At 39.0% G+C, this 24,287-nt stretch overlaps 2 protein-coding genes across 23 annotated transcripts in view; one reads left to right on the forward strand and one right to left on the reverse strand.

Moving 5' to 3' along the window:
• Positions 1-496: 496 nt before the first annotated feature.
• On the forward strand, positions 497-17,665 carry TM4SF20 (transmembrane 4 L six family member 20). Its single transcript, XM_032277600.1, has 4 exons — positions 497-746; positions 8,904-8,969; positions 13,603-13,754; positions 15,793-17,665. The coding sequence occupies exons 1-4, from the start codon at positions 564-566 to the stop codon at positions 16,079-16,081; spliced, it is 690 nt and encodes a 229-aa protein (XP_032133491.1). The 5' UTR covers positions 497-563; the 3' UTR covers positions 16,082-17,665.
• Positions 17,666-19,982: 2,317 nt separating this feature from the next.
• The window catches only part of MFF (mitochondrial fission factor), a 34,058-nt gene continuing 29,753 nt past the window's right edge, over positions 19,983-24,287 (reverse strand). For all 22 annotated transcript variants that reach the window (XM_032277614.1, XM_032277631.1, XM_032277629.1 and 19 more), the window contains 2 exons: positions 21,926-22,010; positions 19,983-20,830 (listed from right to left, as the gene is read on the reverse strand). In XM_032277614.1, the coding sequence (XP_032133505.1) occupies positions 20,699-20,830; positions 21,926-22,010 (217 nt within the window). In that variant the 3' untranslated portion in view covers positions 19,983-20,698. The remainder of the gene's footprint in view (positions 20,831-21,925; positions 22,011-24,287) is intronic.

The following is a 24,287-nucleotide window of genomic DNA, read 5'->3' on the forward strand; positions in this document are numbered from 1 at the left end:
AATGGATTAGTCTACAACGCTGGAATAACATGACATAAAAATTTTATTTTGTGTATGTGATCATACAACTTGAAACTAAACTCTAACATTTGCAGCAGAGAAAATACTTTTCTCTGCATCTCATACATGTTCATTTTCTTGAAGAATTTCAAAATAAGAAACTTCTGTAGCTGGTAATAATATCAACAGAACAGGAAAATATAGTTTATCTGGATATTCTTGTTTTTACTTTTTAGAAGCCATACTAGTAAAGGAGTATATTAAAGAAACTTATTGTAAACCCATCTTTTTTTTTTAAAGCTTTTGTTTGCGTATCTTCATGCATAAATGTACCTCACATTTTTTTCTGCTTTCCTTCCTTCACCCTATAATATAAAATTATTTTCTCATTTCCCATCATAGCCGTCATAATAATGTCTTATCCTATTGAACTCTGAACTATTTTCCATGATTCCTTTTTTATTAGCATTAAAGTTTAACCAGAAGATTGGGATAAAAGGCAACAGAGTACCAAGCAAGCATGGGCCACTTTGACAACGTTTCTAACTGAACCAGCGTTGACCATGACCTGCTGTGAAGGATGGACATCCTGCAATGGAGTCTCCCTGCTGGTTCTTCTGCTGTTAGGAGTAGTTCTCAATGCGATACCTCTAATTGTCAACTTAATTGAGAAAGACCAGTTTTCTCAAAACCCCATCTCTTGCTTTGAGTGGTGGTTCCCAGGAATTATAGGAGCAGGTCTGATGGTGAGTAATATTTCTTTGACTTGATGTGAAGAAGGGCCTGCCTATTTCACCAAAATCCTAAAGGCTATCTTTGAGTCTTGCAGTTAGCTATGTCTTGGCTTATGATACAATTCGGAGCAGTGGTATGGCTTTAATTTATATTGGTCATCAGTGAAGAATGGTAACTTAAATAAAGTACACTATGTGGTATAGGATAGAGAGCTGAGCAAAAAATTAATAAATAAATAGAAGTTGGCTGGGTTATTATCACTCACATTTCTGCCCATGCAGGGCTACTCTTCCAAGCTTTATGGTTAGAGTTAGGGACCTTCCGAATTAATTCCTTCAACTTTCCTTTGCTCCATACCAGCCTGTAAGTATTTACAGAAAATGCAATAGGAGTGAGAGGTTGCTTAATATGAATGAGTAGAAACATTCCTATCCATGATAACCAGCCTGGGTGATGAGACTCATGAGTCACGAATGTTGCACTGTCTGTACCTCAAGGAAGTTGGGCTAAGAGACGTGGACTTAAAATCTTGGGTCTCTGGCCTCAGGGACTTTTTGATTCAGTTATTCTATAGATCCCAGGACATCGAGCTTGTTGAATCGTTTGATGATTGTTACCGGGTCTATCTTTGTTGAATCTGCAGCAGAGCAGTGCAGTATGGAACTCCTGAATATAACTGATCATGAATCACCTGAGGAACTTGCAATAGTCAGATGTGTAGATGTTCTTCTGAGAATTCTGATGCAGTAGGTCTGGGTAGGACCCATTTGTATAGGGAAAACTGCTTTCAAATCTGGCAGAATACCTCAGCTATGGTTCTGACTCCAATCATTTATCCTGTGGTTTCCATATGTGTAAAATGGGGATGTGGATGAAGTTGATAATTCAGCATCCAAGAGGCTTGTTTTTGTTTGTTATGCCACTAAGGGGTTTACTTAGTGCCAGAAATGTGTGTGTGTGTGTGTGTGTGTGTGTGTGTAAGAGAGAGAGCAAGTTGTAAGGACTGATCTTATCAGTGTTGTAGAGATAATAAAACACAGAGGTGACTTTTGTTGTTGTTAAACTTTTTTTTTAACTTTTAAGTTCAAAAAAGTTTACCTGTGCAGGTTTGTTACACAGGTAAACGTGTGTCATGGGGGTTTCTTGTACAGATGATTTCATCACCCAGGTATTAAGCCTAGCACCCGTTAGTTATTTGCCTGATCCTCTCCCTCCTCCCACCCTCCACCCTCTAATAGGCCCCAGCATGTGTGGTTCCCTTTTATATGTTCATGTGTTCTCATCATTTACCTCCCACTTATAAGTGAGAACATACCGTTTTTGGTTTTCTGTTCACGCATTAGTTTGTTAAGGATAATGGCCTCCAGCGCCATCCATGTCCCTGCAAAAGACATGATCTCATTCCTTTTATATAGCTGTGGAAGTGATTTTAAAAGAAATTCAGGACATAGTTTTCTACCTGAATCACTGATTGTTAATTATGATCAGTTACTGCTGCTGGTCTCATCCCCAGATTTACAAAAACACGCTTCCTTTATGGTCACAAGGAATCTATTCCTCTGCTTTAGGTAGAAAGGTCTAACTAAAGAAAAAGCTTTTGGAAAGTTTTGGACTATTTCTTCACACTGCCACGAATGCTCTCTTCCAGGCTGAGACAGAAAACACATTGCAACTCAACAGCGTGAAGCAACCATACATCCGCATGTCTGTTTTCTCCCCTGTAGAAGCCTTCTCTCTACTTGAGTAGTAGAAGCCTCTTTTGCATTTGCTTATACACCAGAAGCCAGGAGCAGCTGGCTGAGCATAACTTAACGACAGCAATTTCCATGAAGCTCCTAAGAGTTCCCGAGTTAAGAGTATCCACTTAGAATAACTCATGCAGCTTTAGGAATAAATTGGCTCTGCCACAAATCCCATGAGATAAAAAAAAAAAAAAAAAAAAAGAAAAAAACTGTATTAGCATTAAGGGAGCCTGAAGTGGTGATGACACATACCTATATCCTATGTATAATTTTAGGATGGTGGTAGGTGTTGTGGGGAGAGTAGAGACAGAGAAAGACAGAGAAAGACAGAAAAACATAAGTCTTTATCTCCTGGCCATCTGCCAACGGCCATACTGGGTTCATGCATTACCTCGTTATCTCATTTAGTCTCTATAATAACCTGTGCATTTATTATTACTTATATTTTACAGACCAGCAAACAGAAAGTTAGGAATATTAACAAGGTCACATCATGGGTGTGAAACCCAATTCAAGATTTAACTGATGTTAAAACTCTGTTTTTCCGCCAGTGTTAGTACCAGAGTCCTCAACACCTGTCTCAGGGCTGCCAGAGGTGAAAGATATAATCCATAAATTAACATACAAAGTCACGTGACCAGGAAACGGAATCACAGAAAGATTATAGAAACTTACGGAACAGTTTCAGAGAATCTGAACTTCCTTGTTCTACAGCTAAATTTACTTTATCATCCTTAGTATTATCAAAAGATATCAACACCAGACTATCTATTATTCAGTATGATAGAATGTCATTAAAGCATCAAAGAACTCTTTGAAAAGTCCAATGTGAACTTTATAGATAGAGGCTATGCCCATAAGCAAACAGGTGGGTGGTAAAAAGGGCTCAGAATACAGGTACATTTTCATAATCCTTGGATATATAGAGAACGTGGAAGAAAGTCTTTTTCAAAGGGATTTATTAACATGTCCTTTACAACACCCATGAAAATACTCACTAGTTCGAAATATCGAACTTTCAGTATACTTGTAACTACATAAAAAAGTTAATAGAGAAGAAATCATTGCCTGTGATAAGCACTTTGGTCATAGTTCTTGAAATCTTTCCAAAATTACTGTGGTGTTTCAAATTAGTATTGTTATCAAAAGTGAGATTTTACAAGAAGTAGCTAATCATATGAACAATGGAATTCATTATTGATTACTTCATTAAATATATTCATTTTGTGGCTTCATGACTTACCTTAAACAGAGGTGAACTTTTCATCTTCCAAAACCATGACTAAGTAAAAATATGACATACTGAATTATCTTTAACTTTATATGGAAAAATTGATACAAATGTTATTGTTCAAGTATTTTTTTTTAAATCTCAAAATGTTTCCTTGAAAAAACACAAACAGAAAGGCCATTTTATTTTCTATGAGGTTAATTGTAAGCCTGATCTTAAGCACACTTATTTATTAAGTTCACTTATTAGCTAATAGTAACTCATCAAAGTCAGTTATTAAAATCTTAATAGAGAACAAATTGTTGAAAGTTAAACAGATGAGAAAATACTATGCAAGACAAACATTTGTAAAATATAGTTTTGTGGGTTTTTTTGTTTTTAGTTTTTTTGGTTTTTTGGTCATTATCGTTTTTGAGACAAGGTGGTGCTTTGTCACCCAGGCTAGAGTGCAGTGCTGTGAGTATGCCTCCCTGCAACCTCAACCTCCTGGGAGCAAGTGCTCGTTCCACTTCAGCCTCCTAAGTAGCTGGGACTATAGGCATGCACCACCATGCCTAGCTTATCTTAAATTTTTTTTTTTTTTGGCCAGGTGTGGTGGCTCATGCGTGTAATCCTAGCACCTTGACAGGCTGAGGTGGGAAGCTCACCTGAGGTCATGAGTTCAAGACCAGACTGGCCAACATGGAGAAACCCATTTCTACCAAAAAATACAAAAATTAGCTAAGATGGTGGCGTATGCCTGTAATCCCAGCTACTCAGGAGGCTGAGACAGGAGAGTTGCTTGAACCTGGAGGTAGAGTTTGCAGAGAGCCAAGATCATGCCACCGCACTCCAGCCTGGGCCACAGTGCAAGACTCTGTCTCAAAAAAAAAAAAAAAAGTGTTTTTTATTTTATTTATTTATTTTTGTAGATAGGGACTCACTATGTTGTTCAGGTTAGGCTCAAACTCCTGGGCTCAAGCAATCCTCCTGTCTTGGCCTCCCAAATTGCCAGAATTACAGGCATGAGCCACCACGTCTGGCTGCAAAGTATGTTTTGATATTTGTGATGAGCTATGACTTTGTGTGTTACTCTCAAGTTCTTAGAGGACTCCCAAAAGTCTGAACTTCATCACAGAATTTTTAATGGTCTAAAGTTCTGTACTTTATTTGTAAAATCATGCAACTTCTTTTTTTTTTTTTTTTTTTTTTTTTGAGACAGTCTCACTCTGTCGCCCAGGCTGGAGTTCAGTGGTGCAATCTCAACTCACTGCAACCTCCAATCCCCAGGTTCAAGCAATTGTCCTGCCTCAGCCTCCTGAGTAGCTGGGGTTACAGGCGTGTGTCACCTTGCCTGGCCAATTTTTGCATTTTTTTTTTAGTAGAAACAAGTTTCACCATGTTAGTCAGCCTGGTCTCGAACTGCTGACCTTGTGATCCACCTGCCTCAGCCTCCCAAAGTGCTGGGATTACAGGCGTGAGCCCCATGCCCGGCTCCTCATGTAACTTCTAAGACTAAATAAAATTATCGGTTTCTGAAAGAAAAAATAAACAATATCACTTTTCTTTGTAAAAACAAAGAAAGCCTAGGAGGAATTTTAATTTTACAAAAACTCAGGCATTCAAATATGCTTAGGAATGTGTGTTCTCATAATTACTCATTTTGGCAGGAGATTATCTGGAAAATTTATATATAATTCAGATACACACACACACACATACACACACACACATACACCATTCACATTTTTAGTGTCTGTCCTCTAAAGAGCCCCTCCAATTTCCAGAGCTCTGAATGGGAAAGCAGTTGAAACCACAGTGAGTTGTCAAATTACCAGTAACAACATTACAAAGATGTGTTAACATGCTTGAAGAGAATGGGGTAGTGATTTATACACTGTAAGTAATTGTCCCTTTATAAAACCACTTTGCAAGCGAATCATGAAAGTAAATATTTAGCATCTCTGAAATAAACTTATCTTAAAGAAAATTAGCAGAGTTAAGTTTGCATCAACAAGGAAAATAAAACGATTTATCCATTTAAGTTGTAATGTCAATCCACTTTTTTTTTTTGAGACAGGGTCTTGCTTTGTCATTTAGGCTGGAGTACACTGGCACTTTCTTTTAAAAGAATCATTAATTTTCTAAATCTGTGACTGGCAAACCTTTTCTGCAGATATTCAGTGAATATTTTAGGTTTACAAATCTGCCTCTTCCACAAAATTTAAGTCTACTGCTGGTGCACAAAAGTAGCCATAGACAATATGTAAATGAATGGATGTGACGGTGTTCCAATAAAACTTTATTTACAAGAAAGAGGTGGTGGGCCGTAGTTTGCCAGTTTCCATTCTAAATGATTTGTCCTGTAAGCTCAGAAGGCAGTATAGCTTATATGCACAATAAAAGATGTTTAGTGCATGAATACTGGCACCTATTTGGGAGCTGAAATTTCTTTTTTTTTTTTTTTTTTGAGACGGAGTTTCGCTCTTGTTACCCAGGCTGGAGTGCAATGGCGCGATCTCGGCTCACCGCAACCTCCACCTCCTGGATTCAGGCAATTCTCCTGCCTCGCCTCCTGAGTAGCTGGGATTACAGGCACGCGCCACCATGCCCAGCTGATTTTTTGTAGTTTTAGTAGAGATGGGGTTTCACCGTGTTGACCGGGATGGTCTCGATCTCTTGACCTCGTGATCCACCCGCCTCGGCCTCCCAAAGTGCTGGGATTACAGGCGTGAGCCACTGCGCCCAGCCTGAAATTTCTTTTCCCTTTTCTTCCGGGCTTTCAGCTATGCACCAAGGTGGCTGGGCAACCATATGCATGTGGCCTCTAAATAAGAAGGGTGGTGGTATTCAAGGCAACGTGAAAGCAAAGCTTGCTAACAATACAAAGTGACATGGAGGCAGTCCTTCATCAGATGGAATGAAGTTGTTTAGGAAAGCTGCCTTGTAAAGAGGCATAAACTTTAAACTTGAGCTGAAAGAATAAAGGCAGATGTGGCCTCGGATAAATGAATCAGAGAGGGAGCAACTGGAAGGACAATGAGATGGGCAAGGGTGAAGGCAGCAGGGAAGATGAGAATGAACAAACTCTAGGTAGGAATGAGGGAGAATTGCAAGACTTGAGTCAGTGTGGAATAGGGAGTAAGAGTTCCAGCCAAGCACAGAGGCTCACCTGTCATCTCAACATTTTAGAAGAATGAAGCGAGCGGATCACTTGAGCCCAGGAATTTGAGACCAGCCTGGGCAACATGGCAAATACTCCGTCTCTACAAAAAAAATCCCCCAAAATGAAATAAAAATAGTAGGGCGTGATGGCATGCACCTGTAGTCCCAGCTACTCGGGAGGCTGAGGTGGGAGGATCACTTGAGGGCTGATGTTGAGGCTGCAGTGAACCACGATCATGCCACTGCACTTCAGCGTGGGTGACAGAGTGAGACCCTGTCTAAAAAAAAAGACAACCAACCAACCAAACAAACAAACAAAAAATGTCTGGGCTGTGCACCCTGAATGACTAGTTCTGAATCCCAACTCTTCTACTTTCATAGACAGATTACTCAAACATTTTATGCCTCGGTTTTCTCACTGGTGAAATGGGAATAGTACTAGCACCTACCTCATAAAATTATTATGAGGATGGAATAAACTAAAGCACGGAAGCGCCTGTAACAGTGCCTGGCATGCAGTCAGAGCTCGGGAAAATGTTAGAGAGTGGGAGTAGGAGACAGAAAAACCACTCAAGGGCAGCTGTGCTGAGATGGTAAAAAAACCTATGGCTAAAATTTCTCGAGTGGAAGGAAGTAATTTACATTCCACCCCTCAATGATACAAAACTCCTTCCAGTAAGAAGTTCTAGTCAGAGCTGCTGCCTAGATATTACTAAAAATTGAAACCCAAGTCCTGAGAACATGGTGTTCTTTCTCACAGCTTTCCTTGGCAACATGTATATCCCTGAAGACATTGCGATCTATAGATTTCTGAGCAACAGTGTAAAGTGAGATCATTACGTATCATGGATATAGGAAGAGAAAGGAGAACATGGAACTAAAAATAATTCTCAAATATAAGCTTGGGGGAACCAGCAAGACAGCGGGGATCCTGGGAAAAGAAAGGAGAGTGGGAGCGGGTGGTGACAGAATGACTCGTTCCCAACTGCCAGACAAACAAAACCATCAATTTCTTTTCTGGAGGCTTGCCAGACTAATTCATCCAATTTATGGGAAATTGGGCCAGGTGTGATGGCTCATACCTTCAGTCCCAGCACCTTAGGGGGACAAGGCGGGAGGTTTTCTTGAGGCAGGAGTTCAGGACCAATCTGGGCAACAGAGTGAGATCTTGTCTCTACAAGAATATTTTTAAAATTAGCCAGGTGTTGGCTGGGGCGGTGGTTCACGCCTGTAATCCCAGCACTTTGGGAGGCTGAGGCGGGTGGATCACCTGAGGTCAGGAGTTTGAGACCAGCCTGACCAACATGGTGAACCCCTGTCTCTACTAAAAATACAAAAAATTAGCTGGGTGTTGTGGTGGGCACCTATAATCCCAGCTACTTGGGAAGCTGAGGCAGGAGAATCACTTGAATCCGGGAGGTGGAGGTTGCAGTGAGCTGAGATCATGCCATTGTACTTCAGCCTGGGTAACAAGAGCAAAGCTCCATCTCACCAAAAAAAAAAAAAAAAAAAAGCCAGATGTGGTGGCCAATACCTGTGGTCCTAGCTACTCAGGAGGCTGAGACAGGAGGATTTTTTAAGCCCAGGAGTTTGCGGCTACATTGAGCTATGCTCGTACCGCTGCACTCCAGCCTGGGTGGCAGAGACCTCGACTCTTTAAACAAAAAAAGAAGAAAAAAAAGAAAAGGAAAGGAGTTTAGCTGATACAACCAATTGTTTCAGAAACATTTCTTCCAAAAATAATATATAAATAAGTCATCCTAATCTATTTAAAATCCAATTCTCTGCAGATGACTCAGAGCGAACTAAGAATATAGAGAGAAGATTTCAAAACTGCTGTCTTGAATTCCCCCGTTCCCGCTACCGCTTTTAATCTCTATGGTTGAAACTGGGATGACAAGGTTCACAAAACCACGGATATTGCCAAATTTCCTTTTTGTTCTTTCAGCCTTGATTTCCCACAACTGGTGGTAAATGGAAGGTGACGATGACCGGTTTTTCTTCTGATGAGAAGTAATAATAATCATCTTTCCTGTTCATGCCATTTCCAGGTCATTCCAGCAACAACAATGTCCTTGGCAGCAAGAAAAAGAGCGTGCTGCAACAGCAGAACTGGAGTAAGTACGGAGCAGTCGGCGTGGAAGCAGAAGTGCATCAACAGTTACCGCTAGCTAAGCAAAGCCACACTGAGTCATTTACATCTACAGCATCACAGCGGGGCTCCACTGACGGGGCCAGCGCCTTAGAAATATGCTATTTTTATTGATTGATTTAGAGACAGGGTCTTGCTCTGTTGCCCAGACTGGAATGCAGTGGTGTGATCTCAGCTCACCGCAACCTCTGCCACCCAGGTTCAAGCAATTCTTCTGCCTCAGCATCCTGAGTAGCTGGGATTACAGGCATGCACAACCACACCCAGATAATTTTTGTATTTTTAGTAGAAACGGGGTTTTGTCATGTTGGTCATGCTGGTCTCAAACTCCTGACCTCAAGTGATCTGCCCACCTTGGCACCCAAAAGTGCTGGGATTATAGGTGTGAGCCACCATGCCTGGCCTGAAACAAGTTATTTAGGATGATTACATAGACATAAAAATGTGGGTCAGGCACAGTGGCTCACACCTGTAATCCTAGCACTTTGGCAGGTTGATGTGGGTGAATCACCTGAGGTCAGGAGTTCGAGACCAGCCTGGCCAACATGGTGAAACTCTGTCTCTACTAAAAATACAAAAGTTTGCTGGGTGTGGTGGCATGCACCTGTAATCCCAGCTACTCAAGAGGCTGAGGCAGGAGAATCGCTTGAACCTTGGAGGCAGAGTTTGCAGTGAGCTGATATCACACCACTGCACTCCAGCCTGGGTGACAAAGTAAGACCCGATCTCAAGAAAAAAAAGAAAGAAAGAAAGAAAAGAAAAAGTGAGAAGCGTTTTTTGTTGTTGTTGTTCCATAAACTTTTAGCATTAGCGTCAACCTTCTGTCCCTTCCTCAGTCTTCAGTGGATTGTTCTTTCCTCAATCTAAAGGTTTTTCAAAGAAAGGAGAGTCATAAGTCCCACCCACAGCTGTAATCAATTTCATAATACTCAGGTGTGATATTTTTGTGGCATGTATAAAATACTCAAGGAAAATGTACTCAGTTCTCCCATGCAATGACAGACCGATTTGCTAAGATTAGAATGACAATTGCCCTTATCCAGTGAAATTAAAGGAGCTGCCAGGTTTCCCCCTCTCTGCCCAAACATTTAATGCCTACCCACTATGTATAGAGTCATAACTAAGTTAAAAGTAAATTAATATTCATTAACCTAAGTGTCAATCTGCTCAGAACACTTTCGGCTATGCTGTTTTCATTTAATTCTCTTTAAACCCTTAAGTGGGAAAAAGTAAGATGTCTGTTTCATTGATGAAGGAACGGATGCTCAGAGAAAGTAAATAATTTTTGTCAGTGTAGCACGCTGGGTAAGTGGACTTTTATCCAAACCTACTTGACCACCCTAAAATTCGCAATCTTTATTTATGCCATGAACATGACTATTAAGCAACGTAAGGTCTCTCATAATTCCTTACGGAAGGGGGTAGATTGAAAGCAAGCAGTCACAGTAAATCTGCTTGGCTGAGTTTGAGGTTTCAAAGCAATGGTTCTCAGATGGTTGGGAGCATTGGCCAGGCGCGGTGGCTCAGGCCTATAATCCCAGCACGTTGGGAGGCTGAGGTGGGAGGATCACTTGAGGTCAGGAATTTGAGAGCAGCTTTGCCAACATAGTGAAAACCCGTCTTTACTAAAAATACAAAGATTAGCTGGACATGATGGCCCATGCCTGTAACCCCAGATACTTAGGAGGCTGATGCCAGAGAATCACTTGAACACAGGAGGCAAAGGTTGCAGTGAGCCAAGATTGCACCACTGCCCTTCAGCCTGGATGACTGATGAGTGACTCTGTCAAAAAAAAGATGGATGGGAATGTTAGGATCATCTAAAGGGATTTAAAAAATGCCAATGCCTGGGTGGCCCCAGAGGTTCTGCATCCGTATTTTCCGAAATCACTCAGGATAATTTGGCCAGGAGTTAGAAACACTGCTTTAAAAAGAACAGATACTTCTATCCATAATGGAAATTCATATTTTTAAAAATTACCTTTTTTTCCTGAAATTTGACATTTATCTAGGATTACGATAATTACGTTAATTAGTTCTAGTTAATCTTTGTTCTGGCTACATTTTAGGTATTCAATAAACACTAATTTTCAGTTTCCCTCCCCTGTCACTTTTCTTTATGAACAATAATAATTTGGAATTTGACTTTGTATCTCCTCTATATGGTGCTCACAACATTCTTGACATCCTATTTCTGAATTGCTAAAATCAAAAATATCAAAATACTTAGATAGGCTTTTCCTCTAGGTTTATCCTCTAAGAACTGGTGTTTAAGTTATACCTGGTGTCTTTGAAGCCTAGATAAAATCAAAACATGAGACAAGTGGCAAAGGCTACATCTTAGGAGGATGGGAAGGGGCTGACCAAGGCTTATCCCCTATTTTAGCTGTTCTGTGCTTCTTCCCTTTTTCCAGTTTTTAATTTTGCTTCTGAATACACAATAGTTTTGCTGAATCGTTTAAGTGAATCCCCACTCTAGGGGTAATACAGACGCCTGGAATCACTTTCTAAAGCCAGGCCCTTTGTAGTGATGAGAACTCAAAAATAATACAGCTGGGCGTGGTAACACATGCTGGTAATCCTAGCACTTTGGGAGGCCAAGGCGGGTGGATCACTTGAGGTCAGGGGTTTGAAACCAGCCTGGCCAACATGGTGAAACCCCATCTGTACTAAAAATACAGAAAAAATTAGCCAGGTGTGGTGGCAGGGCCTGTAATCCCAGCCGCTTGGGAGGCTGAGGCAGGAGAACTGCTTGAACCCGGGAGGCGGAGGTTGCGGTGAGCCCAGATTGCACCACTGCACTCCAGCCTGGGAAACAAAGAAAGGGCTCTGCCTCAAAAAAAAAAAAAATGTGTATATATATGTGAAAATAATAGATGGCCAAAAATAAACACTATGGCACTTCTTGGTGAGTAAATTTAATAACTGCACAAGTCACAGTGGCATGGAAGAATCGGAATTTGAATTAGACTCCAAATCCATTATTCTAAACTTGCGGCTGGAAGTATAGTGATTAAAGTCTTTCCCAGATGGCAGAGCCTGACAAGTTTGTCCATCTCCATGATATACAGTTTTCTCATCCATAAAATGAAAAAAATAATAGTATCTATCTCTTGGGGTTATGGAAATAATTAAATGAGATAATATATGTAAAGTACAATGTCCCTCAACGTAACTCTATAGTAGCCACCTTATTCTGAACTCATAAAAGGCAGGTCTGAAGAACACAACACACAAGTCCTCTAGGAGCTGCAACATTATTCCAGCAAAGGAAAAGAAAAAGCATTCCTTGCTTCATTTCTGCTGGTTTCTAAATAATCATCACTAACAACTTCATTGAAACAATATATAAGTTTCTTTTTCTTTTTTTTTTCTTTCAGAGATGGGGTCTCACTATGTTGACCAGGCTGGTCTCGAACTCCCAGGCTCAAGCAATCTGCTCTCCTTGGCCTCAAGGTGCTGGGATCACAGGCGTGAGCCACTGTGCCTGGCCTAAGAGCTTATTTTTGGAAAAACAAACACTTTCATTCCATTTTCTATGCCAAATTCCATGCCTTCTGCCCTCATGACTGACTCATGAAATAAAGATGTGTGCAGTCTTTCTAACATAGTGGCTTTCAACCGGCGGGTTGTTTTAGCCACCCACCACCACCCTAAGAGGATATTTGGCAATGTCTGGAGACAGTTTTAGTTGTCAGAACTGGGCTGGAGGAGGCAGGGGATGGGGTAATATTGACATCTAGTGGGTAGAGACCAGGGATGCTGCTAAATATCCCACACTGCACATGAAAGGCCCCACAGCCAAGTGGGCAGATGTCATCAGTGCTGAGGTTGGCAAGTCCTGCTCTAACTCTATGCTGATGACTGATCACTGCAGAATGCGGGCCATTGGCCACTTAAAGCATCAGGGCCAAATTCAGAGTAAACACTTGGGAGCCAAGCGACCAGACATGAAGACGAGGGTAGTTAAGATCCAGTCAAGATTCTATGAAGTAGAAGTACACAAAACAGGGAGGAACTAGGTCTCAGTGGTCAAGAGAAACAAATAAGGCTCAAGAATATGAAAGCTGAGATTTTCCAGAGACAGTGGCAAGCCCAACTATCTTTTTTTTAGACAATCTTGCTCTGTTGCCCAGGCTGGAGTGCAATGGCGAGATCTTGGATCACTGCAACCTCTGCCTCCCGGGTTCAAGCAATTCTCCTGCATTAGCCTTACAGGTAGCTAGGATTACAGGCGTCCGCCACCAAACCTGGCTAATTTTTTTGTATTTTTAGTAGGGGGGAGGGTGGTTGACCATGTTGGCCAGGCTGGTCTTGAACACTTGACCTCAAGTGATCCACATGCCTTGGCCTCCCAAAGTGCTGAGATTACAGGTGTGAACCCCTACCCCTGGCCCCATCTCTTTTAGTGAGTGTTAATCAAATAGCAGAGACTTTGCCCTCTGTCTTTTTGTATCATTTACACCTAATCAAACTGTGATCTTAATATCTAGGATTTTAGGGTGACTAGATTAAAAAAGACTGCATATGCTCATGAAACTTGAAACAGATCAAGAATGTGTAATAACATGTGCAAATGGTTCTACTTTATTTTTCAGATGTTTCTTTCATCACTTTTCAGTGTAATCACGATCATTGGTGCTGGGTATTGCGTTGCGATATCCACCCTGGCTCTCTTAGAAGGTCCTCTCATGTGTAATTCTCAAGTCAACAGTACTGCCAATTGTGAATTTTCATTGACAAACATCAGGTGAGTAACCTGATTTTCACTGGCTTACTGTCTTACACAGTTTAACTAGTTTGATTAGACTAATGCAGTACTGAAACAATGCCATGTTTTTATTTGATGCAACTGCTGCGACAAACAGATCCTTAGGAATTTAGTACATTAACGCCAGTTAGCACAACCCCACACAGAAATGGAGGAAGCACTAGATTTACAATGCTCTCAAAGGGTCTTAAAGGACTAGTCGATCTCAAATGGCTTATGCTTGTCTTTTAAAATTCTGCAGTTACTATGTGTACGTACATTAAAAAATTCTGGAAATTTACACTAGAAACTTAACTTTTATCCTTGGAGAATGGAAATAGAGAACGCACTAGGATAGTGAGGAGAATATTTACTTTCAACACTTCTGAACTAATTAAAATTGTAAACCATGAGTAAATGTTACATTTACAATTTTAAAAATTCAATAAAAATGCAATAAATAAAATGCAGAGCCTTGCCTGTAGGCCCTAAATGGAACAGAGCAGCCAGTAGATTCATACAGACATACTATAAATATACTGCATGCAGGGAATGAATCCAAAATTTAAGTTGTATAATATCAAATAATACTGGAGATTTACATGTACTTAATAAGTGGCTCATTTTAGTCTCTTAAGATCATTCTGTGACTGAATCTAGACACAATTTGTAAAAACTGGAAGGAAAAAACAGTCTAATCCATTAGTGATCTGTATAGACTGCTCAGTTTAGCAAATAACCAGAATTTACTTTTGTAGTTATGTAAAAAAAGTTGTCTTTTTCCTTTTCCCTTATCTTGCCACATTAAAAAAGAAAAGCTCCTCAGAATTTGTGTAGCATATTTGTTTTGAATCAAACCCAAGGAAGGCCGGGCACAGTGGCTCATGCCTGTAATCCCAATACTTTGGGAGGCCAAGGTATTTCGCTTGAGGTCAGGAGTTCGAGACCAGCTGGCCAACATGGTGAAACGCCATCACTACTAAAAATACAAAAATTAGCCATGCGTGGTGGCACACGCCTCTAGTCCCAGCTACTCAGGAGGCTGAGGCAGGAGAATTGCTAGAACCTGGGAGGTGGAGGTTGCAGTGAGCCAAGATCAAGCCACTGCACTCCAGCCTGGGTGACAGAGCGAGACTCTGTCTCAAAAACAAAGCCAGGGAAAGTCTCCTTACTGATAGACTTAAAGTAAAAGGTTAAAGATTTCTACCACAGATGCTATGCACATTAAATCCTCAGGGAATGAAAGCCCACAATGTACCAGGCACCAGGCTCTAAGCTCTGCAGATAACAGCACTCGGATATTCTCAGTCTAGCTGGGAGATGGGCTAGCCAAGTTACGAGAGGGATCCTTGGCTTGCTACCCATTTCACAAGAGAGACTCACATTCCATGTGCTGAAAATACTGTTGTTTTCCCAGGTTGAATGTCAGTTGCTGGTATCCAGCAATGCAAATTTCGTAAGAACATTCTACCTTATTCTACAATAAACAAACAAACAAACATACATCTTGAGATAGATGTGTTAGGGCTAAAAGTTTCTCATTTTCCATAGTCCTGTTAAGAACAGGCACGTCACTTTGACATATTTAAAATGTCTTTCGTGAATAAAAATTGTGTATCTGGTTGAAGAGCAGACACAACACTGCAGTTCCGCACTAAGAACTGAGCGCATTAAAAGAGTGGCGAGGAGGCTCCTTAGTTTTCATATCTGGCAAGTAGAAGAGTATCTGAATAAATGAAATAAATAGGTTGAACCACGAAAAGCTGTTGACATTCAACTCTCTCTGACATCTAAAAACAATTTTATACGGTTCAACCTGAGAAGATGTACTATAGAGATGCTTGTTAAATGATGGGCCATGTAAGAAAAAGTTTTATAACTAGTAGAGTATGGACATATGCTCAGAGACCTGTTATCATTTCTGGGCACACTATTTCAAAAGTACATTCTGTTTTACTAGTTCTTTTATGGGCATAATGCTACTTTCCTTTGATCGGTGATATTTCTAAATATCTGATTTTTATCTTTTGCTTTTCAGTTACATTCATCCAGAATCCTTCAACTTGCAGTGGTTCTTCAATGACTCTTGTGTACCTCCTGCTGGCTTCAATAACCCCACCAGTAATGACATCACGGCCAGTGGCTGGAGAGTAGCTGGTTTGCACTTCAATTCTGAAGAAAACAAACACAGGCTTATCCACTTCTCAGTATTTGTAGGTCTATTGATTGTTGGAATTCTGGAGCTCCTGTTTGGGCTCAGTCAGATAGTCATTGGTTTTCTTGGCTGTCTGTGTGGAGTCTCTAAGAGAAGAAGTCGAATTGTGTAGTTAAATGGCAACGAAGTGTAAGTATCAGTAGTTTGAGTAATTTGAGAAGTACACTTGTTTTCAAAGTCATCTTTCAGGCGACTTAAAAACTCAACCTTTCACACAGAAAGCATGTTGTAAAGGCATAATGCTTTCATACTGGTGGTTGATTTGGGAAGGGTGGAGAGAATTCTCAATTAGTTTTGTATCATGCTATTCAATTTTTTTTACCTCTTCATTCTTGTGTGTGGAGAAGGGAGGGAAGACGAGAAGGAATAGAAGTCATTCTGAAAATCAAAGTATGAGACTTTTTTTTTTTTGAGACAGGGTCTCTAAGACGGGGGGAGTGCAGTGGTACCATCTCAGCTCACTGCAGCCTCAACTTCCTGGGCTCAGGTGATTCTCCCACCTCAGCCTCCCTGGTAATTGGGACTACAGGCACGTACCATTATACCAAGCTAATTTTTGTATTTTTAGTAGAGTTGGGTTTTTGCCAGATTGCCCAGGCTGGTCTCGAACTCCTGGACTCAAGTGATCTGCCTGCCTCAGCCTCCTAAAGTGCTGCAATTATAGGCGTGAGCCACTGTGCCCAAAGTACAAGGTCTTTTTGTTGTGTTTCTTTATGGAATAAATATATAACCTGAATGTTATCAAGTCTTTAGATCTAATTCTCAGCTTGCAGGAAACACTCAGATGAATCCAAAAAGTGGGTCGGTAGACAAGGAATGGCCCCATTTTCAACAAGAACATGTTATAAAAGAAAAATATTTTTGAGGAAACTGTTCCAGATTAAGAGAATGGAGACATGTTTCAGCTAAACACATGTAAACTTTGCCAGAGATAAAGGGAAGAATACGTAGAACTGGATTAGATGATATTAAGGAATTATTAATTTTGGTAGGTCTGATAATGGTTTTATATTATACAGGCTGAGTATCCCTTATCCAAAATGACTGAGATCAGAAGTGTTTTAGCTTTCAAATTTTGTTGGATTTTGGAATTATGCATATAATAATGAGGTATCTTGGGGATGGGATGCAAGTCTAACCACAAAATTCATTTATGTCTCATACATACTTTACACACCTGGCCTGAAGGTAATTGCACACAATATTTTAAATAATTTTGTGCATGAAACAAAGTTTTGACTGCAACTCATCACATGAGGTCAGGTGTGTGATTTTCCACTTGTGATGTTATGTTGGTAGTTCAAAAAGTTTTGGATCTTGGAGCATTTTGGATTTTGAATTTTTGGGTTAGTGATGCTCGACCTGTATACAAAAATGTCTTTTTTTTTTCTTTTTAAGAAATGCATATTTATACATTTGGTGAGAAAATAAGTTTAAAAATACTTCAACCAAAACTGTGAAGCAATGGAAAAATGTTTACTGTTATATTTAAGTGATAGGTACATGGTGATTCATTATACTCTTCTGTTTTCCTATGTTTACGTTGTTCATTAATTAAAACACAATACCTAGAAAAACCTAAGTCTTTCAAAAGCTGTTTTCTATATGTGCCAATCTTTAAAAAACAGGATAACAAGTGTATTTATCATATTAAAATGTTATAAAACAATAAAACTAAAAATCTAACTTTTCTGAATGTTATTTCCATGTTGTATTTCAATTATTTATGTTCATTGGGCTTAAGGTTCTAGAAATAATTTACAGTACTTATAACTGCCTAAATATAGTAATATCAAGAGCTTATAAGCCTTTTTTCCTGAACATTTACTGTATAAAAACATTCTCCCTACACCCCTACAAATACTTCTCGTCCTTAAGGCCTAGCTTAAATATCTCCTACTTGAGGAAGGCCTCCCAGTGCTCAAGATTCAATAAACCAAGTTAGCACTTACCTAAGCCTCTGTTATCATGCCCTGTCATAATGTAACATAATGTGTTTGTACATCCATCACTATAGTATTTAGAAGCACAGGAACCACAGTTCTTAATCACCCTCTCTGATTCAAGGCCTTAGCAAGGCCTCTTGTTTCCCCACCCCCAGCCCCATTCCTACCCTGACCTGCCTTATCTCTGGCAGAATCCTTAACCTTGACTTCAGTACAAATACCACTTTTTCTGAGAGGCTATTCCTAACCATCTAATGAAAACTAGGTTTCCCTTTACTCTTTTCCTATGTTTTCATGTACAGCATTTATCACAATGATGACTGCATTTTCATTTGTGCTTGCTTCTTGAATTTCAAGGTCTCCCATTAGACCATAAGCTCCAGGGGTACAGAAACATGTTTATTCCCTCCTGGCATCAACGGTACTTAGCACAGTGCCTGGTACAAAGCAGAAACACTGTACTTAGTTGAATGAATTAATGAATCCTATCTTCAGTACCCAGCTTTTAGTGAAGACTAAATACTTATTAAATGAACTATCAAACTGCTAATAGTCTCATTTTTAATATTAGTATTTATGTGTGAAAAAGTATTAAGAAAAAATGACTTTATTGGTAGCACATACATTCAGGATCAGGAATGACAGTGATGCTGAACAATCTGACTACATACGTGGCTGAGATATCACTGTGACATCTTTGCTCTTTGTTTTCTGATGGTTCTGTGCACACAAACTTTGTTTCATTCACAAAATTTGAAATACTGTATAAAATTATCTTTAGGTTATGTATATAAGGTATATGTGAAACATAAATGAATTTCATGTTTAGACTTGGGTCCCATCCTCAACATATCTCATTATGTATATGTAGGAATTCTATCTTGTATCCCTTGCTCAACCATTAAGGGAGAAAGCTCCAAGTTTGCAGTCCTTCGTTAACAATTGTGAGAGAAAAAAGGAGCTTTTGCACTTCTCTCTCAGGATTCCTGCTTTTATTTCATTGTTGGCCTCCGTGGAATCCTTTTCATGCTTGGCTATCAAAAGATACTAATCTTAACCATCATTTTTTATCATTTTTGTGATTTCAATTTGGAGGATAACCACAGAAATTACCTTGTAGTACATACAAATCTAGAATTAATATAGTTGCATCATTACCAAAAGTTAGAAAATTTCTAAGTACAGAGAAGAATCTTTGTCTTAATATTATTTTAGAGGGATAAGAAGCAAGAAGAGAAATGTTAAATCTAACTCTATCCAGAGAATTTCCTCAACTGCCTTTCCCAAAACTTCCTGCCTTAGAAGACAGATACCAAAGATGTGTGGAGAATATTGCACCTAACTGAATTCCACCCATTTCTGAACCAAAAATGGGGAAATAAAAGTTTGAGAGTTAAAACTGTCCAACACTTGGTTTCATTGGTGGATTTAATTCTTTTATTTACTTTTAAAGTTAAAAACTTTTTTTTTTTTTGAGACAGAGTTTGGCTCTGTCGCTCAGGTTGGAGTGCCGTGGCGTGATCTCAGTTCACTGCAACTTCTGTCTTCCAGGTTCAAGAGATTCTCCTGCCTCAGTCTCCTGAGTAGCTGGGATTACAGCTGTTGCCACCATGCCTGCCACCACATCTGCCTAACTTTTGTATTTTTGGTAAAGACAGGGTTTCACTGTATTGGCCAGGCTGGTCTCAAACTTCTGACCTCAAGTGATCTGCCCGCCTTGGCCTCAAATAGTGTTGGGATTACAGGCATGAGCCACTGCACCTAGCCTTGAGATGTAAATACATCAGTATATATAATTAACTAATAAGTACCACAATGGAAAAAGTATATACAACTTTGACCAGGTGCAGTGTATGCATTAGAAAATCACCTACAATGCAACCAACAGCCACTACCACCAGGATGAAGGTCTGAAAGGAAGCACGGCAGGTTATTGCTACCTACCCAACCATGTCATTAATTGTATTACTTGCTCCTGAGATGAGAAGAATTATATAAGGTAACAGGATACAAAATTTAGCTGATCGCACAAATGATGAAATAAAATCCCTCAATAGACAAATACTGCTTTGGTTGATAGTTTATTAAATACACTACATTTGTATCTTATTCTGTAGGTTTTTAAATTGTTCACACATGAACTGAGTAAAAACGTACTTTATAGAAAACCAAGTGCAAGACTAAAATGAAAGAATGCACATACTGCACACATATTTAACTGCTGAAATGTTAGAAATTAATCTGTACAAGTACCTAATGAAGGAGATTATGAAATATTAGGTGGTTGAGTTTCTTAAATCTGGCACCAAGCCATGACTCTGAAAGTATTAATGTTGAAGTGTAGATGCAAAAATGTCTATTAACAAAACTGTTTAATCTAACAGTTTTGAGAACCAGGACAAAATACTGTTTTTCTTTCACAGACACTTTTCTAAATCAATTCTCTACAGACTCTCTCCCATTCAGAATCAGTTGTGTGGACTAAGGAGGCAAAAAATAAATTCCTTTTAGAAAACCACACTGGAGCCTATTTACAAAACATGCAAAGGGAGAATTTTAAGCAGGTGCTGCTGCAAAACTGCTCAAAAGTGAATACAGCAGAGTGACAGAATATACCTGTACTTCTACAAATATAGGTCCTTCCTCCAGACTTTCTGGAAGAAATACATTTTCAGTGTGTGGACTATAAAATGACATATAATGCAGAGACAGAAACAAAGAAGTTTGCAAATCTTTTATATTTCCAGCTGTTGAGACAAGATTTTTGAGAGCTGATGTTACCTCTAGCGGCGAAACCAGAGCCAGCTATTAAGCAGCCAGAAAGCTACAGTAATTGAATACATGACCATTTCTCTTTTAGCACGTTCTTTGTTCTCCTCTTCCAAAAGTTGTAGACGTCTATTTAGTTTGATTATCTAAGTGAAAAACAAACATACAAAAAATACGATAGAGAGGCTTCAATGATTCCTATAAAGTAGTAAAATAATTTGTCAAAAGTATTATAACATGGAAAGTTTCATCTGGAGCAAAATAAACACAAATATATACAGAAAAACATGTCATTCATGACAGCTTAAATTCATTTAAACATCCTTCCCCTTTCCCTTCTTCAGATTTCTGAATTAGGAAGGGTATATTTCCTTTCTACCGGACTCCTTCCCCTTTCTGTACCTCTCCTATGAAATTCTTGTCACTCAGCCTCAGCTGTTCACATTAAACCTGGCATAAATGCTTTCTCTGTCTACCTCTCTGAGTTACTGAGGCAATCCAATCCAATAGCCTATTGCAGTGGGCCTTGGGATATGCCACCCAAACCCTTCAGGCCTGAAGGCTAATTCCCCAGCTGCTGGAAATGCTGCTGGCTGTTAGCCCTTACCGTGAAAAGCCCTGGGCTGAACAACTGCCTGTTTAAGCTCATGCTCTCCTACTGATCTTTACTTAAAATATTTTATTTAATCCAATTTCCTTCTATATCTATTTGGCATAGACACAATGAGAAAACCAAATCTGCCTTCTTTACATGTGTGTATGTCTGTGTGATCTAGAAACTGTGGGAGTACGTATTAAAAATATCCATGTGAAACTGCAGTTATAAGAAAGGATTTATCAGAATACAAGAAATACGTACACAGAGACCCTTTGCAAGCTGAAAGGAGTGGTTTCTAAATGGAGTTATTAAACAAAGTAACAAAGGTTCCAAAGTGATTGTTCCACATCTCAAAAGCCAAACTTAGGGCTATACTGGTTTGCTAAAAATTCTTTGTTATTGTCTAGAATTACATTAATCTATCTCGGTAATATTGTTTTATGCTGATAAAAACATCTAAATGGTAGTTCAATATATTTTTAATCAAAATGAGAAAATCAATTATGGCTTACTAGTTTGATAGATAAAATATTTCAATTCACGGGTCCCACAGGAGAGAAATCGATAAAACGTTGAGAACTATCACTTTAAAATATTGTATGAATGTAACTTAGAAGTATATCTTATTTGGTACACTAAATACCTGTCGTCTTAGTGAAGTCGCATCTACAACAGTCAGGTCATCTGATGTTCCTTCAATTGTTGAATCTATATTTGAAATGCCATACCTGCAGATAAGAAATAGAAATACAAATGAATATTAAAATAGAACTAAGAGTAATTAGTACGTCATGTCATGTTTAGTGTAATACTCAAAGTAGTATTCAGAAAACTGGTACTGAATAATATGAATTACTAAATTTTACCACTTGAATTTCTACAAATAAAGGAAAGAAAAAAGTTTAAAATGATAACTACCTACAATACCGAAAAAGGGCACTAAAAATTGGAGAACGAGAAAAAAATCCTGACTAAAGGTGCAAATAGAAAATTGTCAAGCCAGAAGTACTGGTGATGCTAAAAAGGATCCCTGGCTGAAAAGGTTTGAGAGCTGCCACTTAGGATAGAACGAAATAGAATTCTTACACAAACTTATGTCCATATGCAAGCCCATAGGCATACACTCACTGGCAGGCAACGCAAAGTAGACTAACTCTAACTGAAGAAAGGCTCATCACCTCTTCTCATTGCCTCCTGTCTTGCCATTCCTATTCTTTGCTTCTTGTCTTTTTTTGAGATGGAGTTTTAATCTTGTTGCCCAGGCTGGAGTGCAATGGTGCAATCCCAGCTCACTGCAACCACTACCTTCCCGGTTCAAGTGATTCTCCTGCCTCAGCTTCCCAAGTAGCTAGGATTACAGGCACCTGCCACTACGCCCGGCTAATTTTTGTACTTTTAGTAGAGATGGGGTTTCACCATGTTGGCCAGGCTGGTCTCAAACTCCTGACTTCAGGTGACCCACCTGCCTCGGCCTCCCAAAGTGCTGGGATTACAGGTGTGAGCCACCACACCTGGCCTATTCTTATTTCTAGTTACTTACGTTCTTCTGTGTTCTCCCAAAGAAACAATTATAAAATTTCCTGAATATATCTTGCCACTACATTTAGCTCCAGAATTGACCCAATAATGAATAAGAGGCTGTGTATAAAATAATACTACTAAAAAACCACTAAGACAAAATCCAGAGAAAGCATATTAAAAAAGTACTTTCTGTTCCAATGCAGTTACTTCTAAAAGGGGAACTAATTTTTAGATGAATGACACTAAACTTCTGAAAAACAAAGACAAATGCCATTGCTCTCCTTTGCCTGGATTTCCACATTTTAAAATTTAACTGAATTAGTAGCTTCATTAAGATACAACTTATATAACCACATAATTTACCACACATGGATTTAATATCCTAAATGGTTATTCTAGTAAAATGGCATAGTAAATTTTCTAAATGAGCAGAAGATAAATAAACTGAATTAAAAGTTGCTCCTGTGTAGTCCACAGAATTGGCACATGGATCATCTATTCTAATATGCTTCCCAGCAAGTCCCCACTACAAAAAGCACATACCCACACAAAGGGATATGAAGCAGAATTATATTTTTCATTCGGACATGTTAAAGATAAAACTATTAAAAAATCCTTGTTTCTAATATAGTTAAAAGTAATAAAAATACTTAAAGTATGCAAAAACCTTAAACAATAGATGGTGTGTACCGACTCTAGATAATTGACAACCATCTCCACATGTTCCTTCTATGGCTAAATTATCTTGCTTTCTCATTAACTGTCCCCTTCTTTCACGAGAACACAATAAATAACCTGGAATACTCAGGGTAATTACACCAGTTAGAGAAGTAAACTTCTAAGTTAGTAGATTGCTGGAACCATGGGTTTAAAATGATTAGTGGAAAAAATAAAGGTTGAAGATTCCCTTTTCCTTCACTTCATCCTCAAAATAAAACTCCTCTATTTCTCTGAGGCCACATAAGAGATGAATAATTAGAAAAAGAAATCAAACAGAAGCAATTGTTCGAGGGATCTAGACTGAACGTAGAGAATGAAGCACAAATGAAAGCAATTACTCACAATTTATATCCTGAATTAATTAAGGTTTAGATATCTGAAAAGGAAATCTCCATTTGCAAAGAAATATAAGGATATGACAAAAGATTTTACCTATATAATTCAATTTAAAACAAAAACACGTTACTTTACATTGTGTTTTAAACAAAAACTGGTACTTATTAGAACTAAAAAACTCGAATGCTAAGTTAGACCACTGGCTGAAAATACTCTGATAGAAAGATAAAAGGATCACAAACTTAGAGAGAAATAGAAGGGAAAACGACAATGAACTGAACTAAGATTATAAAAAGAAACAAGTTAGCGGAGCGGTAGGGGACCACCACAGTCACACTTTTCAATTTCTCCAACATGAGTTTAGTTTTAATGAGCAGCTGATGCTTCCCTTTTCTCTTGCTTCAATGAATGTACCAGCTTCTTCTAAG

This window comes from Sapajus apella, unplaced genomic scaffold (assembly GCF_009761245.1).
Source record: "Sapajus apella isolate SASKATOON/1434 unplaced genomic scaffold, GSC_monkey_1.0 scaffold10, whole genome shotgun sequence".
NCBI classification, from domain to species: domain Eukaryota; kingdom Metazoa; phylum Chordata; class Mammalia; order Primates; family Cebidae; genus Sapajus; species Sapajus apella.